The sequence below is a fragment of the Convolutriloba macropyga genome, chromosome 7, assembly GCF_964194025.1.
Source record: "Convolutriloba macropyga chromosome 7, txConMacr16.3, whole genome shotgun sequence".
Classification (NCBI taxonomy): domain Eukaryota; kingdom Metazoa; phylum Xenacoelomorpha; order Acoela; family Convolutidae; genus Convolutriloba; species Convolutriloba macropyga.
This window is the reverse complement of record NC_134474.1, coordinates 39,666,315-39,673,450: the sequence shown is the minus strand read 5'-3', so window position 1 is coordinate 39,673,450 and position 7,136 is coordinate 39,666,315. Positions and strand designations below refer to the sequence as shown.

General features: G+C 37.0%; 1 protein-coding gene across 1 annotated transcript in view; it reads left to right on the top strand.

The window, feature by feature from the left end:
• Positions 1 to 979: 979 nt before the first annotated feature.
• Positions 980 to 7,136, top strand: part of LOC142342859 (putative ATP-dependent RNA helicase DDX5) — a 42,921-nt gene continuing 36,764 nt past the window's right edge. Inside the window, exons 1-4 of the mRNA XM_075394492.1 lie at positions 980 to 1,184; positions 1,367 to 1,463; positions 1,527 to 1,660; positions 2,163 to 2,367. Coding sequence (XP_075250607.1) covers positions 1,017 to 1,184; positions 1,367 to 1,463; positions 1,527 to 1,660; positions 2,163 to 2,367 — 604 coding nt within the window. The 5' untranslated portion in view covers positions 980 to 1,016. The remainder of the gene's footprint in view (positions 1,185 to 1,366; positions 1,464 to 1,526; positions 1,661 to 2,162; positions 2,368 to 7,136) is intronic.

Genomic DNA, 7,136 nt, shown 5'->3' with positions numbered 1-7,136 from the left:
TGGCATGCTCTGCAACACTTTAAGTAATATGTCGGCATGTCTGCCCTACATAGATGGATTTGCATCCATTACAAGTGAGTTAGACTGAAGGCTAATTAAACAGCTCTTAAGTTTCCAAGTGGTGAAAATCGTCCGTACAGGATGTATTTTGTTCAGCTTCTTTACAAATTCATTAGAGATGTTGCATCTGTACTGTAATACAAATTGTTGTTTCTCAGTATTTTCCTGTTGTTTTAGGGCAACATCCAAGTTATATCTATGTCCTTTTCTTTGTTCTTTCATTCGCTGCTGGTTAATTGTATCCTTGACAATATTCCCTACCCAATGCCTAGGATATAGATTACATTCCCAAATTTCATTTTTTGTCAATGCTTCATGGAACGCTTCCCAATTGCTGGTGGCTCGGAAAAGGCGCTGTATTGTTCCCGTTATTATGCTTTTCTTATTTTGAAGGGGTGCACAGCTACGATAGTTCAGGATTGATCCAGTATCTGATGGTTTTTGATACCATGAGCAAAAAATTGTCCACTCTGGTTGTACGTTAATTTACATGTCCAGAAATGCAAACTGTTTTTGTCACCCGTTGTTTCTAATGTAAATTGAAGATTTGGATGGAGGTTATTGACCGCATCTAACAGCTCTTTGGTGTCACCACTAACTGTTCTCACAATATCGTCAACATATCTTAGCAAACTTTTGTTTCGGACGAATGGTTAATGTCAGCAAAATTTATAAACTTGGCTGATTTCCTAAAATCATTCCCCTTCTGGTTGAGACAGGCTTCAATGAAATTGAGCCACCGTTAGTGGCTTATGATTCTCATATTAAATGGGCATTTTACGGCAAAAATATATAGCAAAGGAAATAAACGCTCATGGCGTATGCACTATACATATGCTGCAACTGCTATTTGGTAAACGTAGTTTTTGAAAAATGTGAAGGCATTGTTCTCATTTAATGTGTGGTCCACTTTGTCATCGAGCAAAAGTGAGTATTTTCAGAACATCTTTTGGACGATGACCTACTCAAAGTATGATTCCGGCAAATCCTGGGAATATAAATCCCGAGACGATTCCAGAAGAGACCGAAGCAGAAGTGGAAGTCGTGATAATCGGCGAGCTCATTCATCTCCAATCAAGAAAAACTGTTATTCACTTTCAGACACCACAGCAAATCGAGATGATGTAAGTTATCAAAATACACCTAGAGATGAGTTTCTAGATTGACTCTCGAGCGATTGACGCATTTAAAATCATTAGTTTGTCCCATAACTGTCAGAATTTGTACATGTAGGACTTGACTTGCTGCGCCCTAGTATAGGGGAGGACCTTTTTTTGAAGAGCGATTCACAAGCGTTTGCTTTTAGAGAGAAGTTCAAAACTATATGGAGGAAAATGAAATTGCAGTCAAAGGAGAAGAATTTCTGCGACCTGTTCAGACTTTCCAAGAGCTCAATGTACCACGTAAGATATCAATTGCTACTTGCGAAGAATTTAGAAACTTGACTGATTTGCTAATGTTTTCAGCTTACGTTCTGGCGCCGATCGTTCGGAATAAATTTGAGAGGCCAACGCCAATTCAAGCTCAAAGTTGGCCTTTGGCTCTCAGTGGTTATGACATGGTTGGTGTAGCGCAAACAGGGTCTGGGAAGACTTATTCGGTGGGTGCTTTTATTAATTGCTCTTGAACGAAGTTAATAGCAATTATTGTTAACGTGTGTGTCTTTTTTATGCAAAATTTTTGCTTGACATTTTTAACTTTTCGAGTGACTTTTGCGCCTTTGACTTTTTGCATTTCGCGTGATCTAAAATTCTCTCTCAATAGCAATTTCATGCAGCTGAACTCAATTGGTGGTAATTTAATACTGAAAGTCAAATGAAAATTGCGCCGAAACTGGTGCCATTTTTCACTTTAAATCTTAATATTGGTATATATTAAACTCTAATGTGGTTATTTGAAGCGCACTACTGAACTTCTTAGTCCCATTTAGGCTCCTCCTCCCTCCCCCCTCCCGACTGAAGCAGGCTGCAATTGATTAGAGCTCCCACTAGTCGTTCGAGAGCAATTCTTCCGACGTTTAGTCGGTTATGTTTGAGATTGCCATGCATTAAAAATCTCTAATGGCTATTCAGTTATGAGACTTCAATATAATTGTATTATAGTTTGTCCTTCCGGCCGTCGTGCATATCAAAAATCAGGAAAAGAAACGAGGGTATGATCCGCAGGCGTTGATCTTGAGTCCAACCCGAGAACTTTGTCAGCAGATCTCACAAGTGGCTGCTGAATTTGCGAAGGATTCGAAGCTGAAAATTGTGACCGTTTATGGGGGAGCTCCAAAATCTGACCAAAAGCGTGCTCTATATGGAGGTAAGAAAATTTGCTAGATATACTCGGTGAAAAGGCCGAATGTGTTCCATAATTAACCATAATAAAACAGTATACCGAACAAGCCTTTAATTAGAAAAATTATCGGTACTTAGCTCAATTTGACACTTTTTATTATGCGCTGCACAGCGATAGCTGGGGCTATTATTGGCCTTCTCTTGTTTTTTTACAATTCAAAGAATTTGAATTGTATTGGGGCGCTGTCTTTTTAATAGCCGCACAGCGATAGCTGGGGCTATTATTGGCCTTCTCTTGGTTTTTTTTTATTTCGTCGTCATGATTTTTGTTACGACCATATGACGTCACAGCCACTTTTTGTTCATTCGTTCATGCAATTTCAACTGAATTGCATGTGTGACGTCATTTTTCGCTCTTAGTGGAGCGAGTTTTTTCGTTCATGCGCGTGATTAAATTTTTGGTCACACTTGACTTACCTCACTCTCAAAAATGACTTCCTCACTTTGAAATTGACTTTTATTTACTTTAATTCAAAGAGATAAGGTCAAATGGGTGTGTGTCACTCTAAATGAAGGTTATTCGAGAGCAGCTAATAGAGGCAGCAATAACTTATACAGATTTTTAATCAAAATATAACAGATCAGCCTTCAATAAAAAGACGAATTTTTTGGTCTGTCTTTTTTGCTGTTTTTTTAGACTGCCGATCTACGAATCTATTGCGGCTATTTTCTGGCAATCTGCCAGCTATGTTTTTAATATCTGTTCACACATTTTCATGATTTTTGAAGTCAAATTGGAGTAGTGATTTTGGTCTCGCCGAAACAGGAAGTGAAACGAAGAAGCGATTGGTTTTGCGGCGTAAATTTTTTTCGCTCTAATTTTAAAGTGGAGTGAGCAAACGATGTTTGAACAAAAATTCTCTTTCTTGCTATTGGTTTTTTTTGTTCACATGCGGCAATTTCACTTCAATTTTCACTGTTTTTTCAATTTTTTGGATCGCATTTTTTTTCTAAATGGTTTTAGCAATCCATTCTTAGTTCATTCTAGGCCTAGGTTTTTGTTTGAACCAAAATTCCCTTTCTGGCTAGTGGTTTTTTGTTCACATGCGGCATTTTGACATTGATTTTTTAATTTTTTTTTTGTTTTTTTTGTATAATTGTTTTAATGTGGTTTTCCCAATTCACTCATAGTCCGTTCTAGGTCTAATTGTTTTGTTTAGTCAATAAAAATTCTTTAAATTGTACGTTAGGACTCGTCGTGCTATGTTTTTTTTATTTTGTCGAGATTTGTGTTACGACCATCTGACGTCACAACCACTTCAAATCTGCTTTTTCATTCGTTCATGCAATTTCGACTGAAGTGCGTGCTCGAAGTCATTTTTCGCTCTTAGTGGAGCGAGTTTTTTGTTCATTCGCGTGTTTAAATTTTCGGTCACACTTTACTTACCTCACTCTCAAAAATGACTTCCTCACTTTGAAATTGACTTTTATTTACTTCAATTCAAAGAGATTGGGTCAAGTGGGTGTGTGTCACTCTAAATGAAGGTTATTTGAGAGCTGCTAATAGTGGCAGCAAAAACTTATACAGATTTTAAATCAAAATATAACATCAGCCTTGAATGAAAAGACGAATTTTTTTGGTCTTTCTTTTTTACTGTTTTTTTTAGACTGCAGATCTACGAAGCTATTGCGGCTATTTTCTGGCAATCTGCCAGCTATATTTGTGATATCTGCATTTACGGGTAGCTTTTAGCAACTTTAACGAGGACTTAAACGCTCTTTGACAAATTTTCTCAAAAATCCGTTAATATGTCTCCGATTTGGAAATTTTGCTACTTGTTTTTTTTACATGAAAGAGTAGTTCCAACATAGTTAAAAGGATTCTGTTAATGCTAATCTCACGTCGTGCAATACCAATTTTTGTGCCTTTTGGGAAGTTGATTTCATCCAAAAATATGTAAAACGTGAAAGTCAGAATGATATACGAAAATGTAAAAACCGGAAATAATGTTGCCTGAAAGCTTTTGTTAAAACCAAATAATTGAATTACATGATCAGTACTGTTCCCCCGAGTGTTTTTATGCCCCCAGCTACAAATTACGTGTTGTTATATAGCACGTTATTACAATATACAAAAAATAGCGACCGGGGAGCGTAAAAGATGACCATGAAGCGCGGGGGGGGGGGGGCAGAATAGATTTCAGTTACTAAAGAAATGGAGAAATACCGTTATCAGCCTCTTCGATAGGCAATTAGGGTTGGCTCAGTTAAGCTACATTAATTGTAAGCTTTTTGAAATTAACTTAGAACTCCTTAGAAAAGTTCAATAGAAAAATTTAATGATGCATGTGTGATACGGAAGACCTAAGAGCACTTCACTAGCTGTGCAAACAAGTTCAGACTCGCCAAATGAAATGTCACTTCATTGCTTCTATTTATACTCCTGTTTCTACAGCCTGTAAGTGTTATCTTCTAACTTAATTAGAAAACAATGCTAACAATACGTCCACTCTCTGTAATTTCTCAACTCTGTAATTAACTTTTTTTTAAAGATTTGAGATACTATTTTTGATAACTCTAGGTAATTGAGAATAACGTAATGGAGCGTTCTCTCGGAATAAAACATTGCAATTCTGTTCTCTATCACTCATCGCTATGTTTCCGATAAGCAGGTTCCTTGAACAGTTTCTAATTATGTGCAAATGAGTAATTGCTTTTGAAAAGTTTGAAGCAAATATTGTAGTAGTGTGCGTCTTTTTTATGCAAAACGTTAGCTTGACTGTTTTGACTTTTTAGTGACGTTATCGTGCTTGACTTCTTAATTTGTGCGCGATCTAACTTGCCCGCATTCAAATTTTTAAGCAGCTGAACTGAATTGGTAGCAGCTCACTACTATAAGCCAAATTGGTAGCACAAATTTGGTTTTCTTTTTCAAGTTTGAATGGTTGTCATAATGAGATATCTCATAACGCTTTTAGAATGCCTTTAGGATTTGAACGTCATTTCAATACCTTTAGTTAAATTTTCCACCCTTACTGTCCAGCTCCAGTCATTTGAGAACAATTTGTCCGACGTTAGTCGGTTATATAGTAGGCTTAGCTGGGACCGTTAATTGAGGACTTGAAATTTAACCAATTTAATGCACGAAACTTTCTATGAGCAGGCTGCTATGAGATGACTGCGTTGTTTCATTAGGTCTGGTTCCCGGAGAAAACTGCCTTCTGGTAAATTGCTCTCAAATAAGTTAAGTGTTTATATTAGTCCTGTGGTCTTTTTGAATGCGATTTTTCGTTTGACCCTTTTTACTTTTCCTTAAAAACAGGATAAACAGGTAAAGCCGCGAGGTTGAGCGACTGAGCAGCTCTTTTAGAGCTTCACGCCTAACCAGTATCGAAGATGCGATTCACCAAAACTGTACTGTTTTGAGGAGACAATTTCATGGTGTGTATTGCGGTTCTTAATCTTGAAAGTTTGACCCCCCAGTCACCTCCAACACAACCCCAGTCCACCCCCTCAACCTGGGGCTTCGGACCACCCTCTCGTCCAGCCCTCCCAACCCTACCCCACCCCATCGCTTGACCTCAAATTCTTGCCCCCTCCCCCCACCCCAATGTACCCCAACGGGGTAATACAATAGCCAGCCGGTCGTTTGGGAGTATTTTCCCGACGTTAGTTGGTTATGTTAAATGACTGAAATGACTTACATTCAACGCGTCTGAGCTTTGCAGCATAAATGGTTGAGTTAACAAAAAGCAAGCAAAGTTTGAATCTGTGTCGGTTAAATTTATAGGATGTTAGTAATACAAATATTGAAAGCTCATGCTCATTGTCGTTGTTGTTATTTATGAAAAAAACAAGTCATATTATCGTTGTCTAAGAGAGCCAAAGTTGGCTAATTTCTAACGTGATTGTATTTTCTCGTAGCTCACTAAAATGTTCTCGAACATTTCTAGAACCAATTACCGTTCCTCTGAAGTTCCGATGATACGTGAGACAGAATCCATATCTTGTCAGAATCGTATAAGATCTTATTAGGTATATAGTTTTAACAACATGCCACAGCAATTACGATCTGATAATTAAAAAAGATCAGCTAAAAATGACATTCATTATTTCTTAGCTTGAAAATTCAGAAATAGTCGAGGCTCCGACATGGAAAAATAGTTTGACGAACGATGGCTTTCATTTTGTTTTCGAACAACGTGTATCAAATTTATTCAACTAAAGACTAAAGAAGTTGTAATTAAATTCCGTTCTATCCCGGAAAAAATGTTTTTTGAAATGGGTACTACTAATGATAAGTGCAGATCTTTTCAACAGTCGCCCCCTTTTTATACCTGGTAGAGAATTACCTCCCCTTCTAAATTTATTCAATGTTATATTGCACAGTACTTAAGATTTGCACATGCCTACAGTTCAGATAAATAATTTTGGTCAATAAATTTCTCACTAAATTCGGTTCAAGAAATGCATCCCTTTTGAAATAGAAGCGATTGTTGTAAAGATCCACAAAAGCTTGTAATATTTTGTACACCAATCAGATTAAATAAGCTGCTGTGATATTTTTGGAGTAGCCTATTTAGTTGCAGAAGTTTTAATTTTATGAGTATTCGAGTTCGTTTTCGGTTTTCAAATTTTTTACAAACTTATGGATATGTTGTGTTTGATGGCATCTTATGGAAAGTGGTGCAAATCACATTTAGTAAATAATAGTAAATAATACTACCACCAATGATAGTAAATAATAATTGTTATGTCTATTGGTAAGATATGGCTAGGAGCTGTAATAGCACA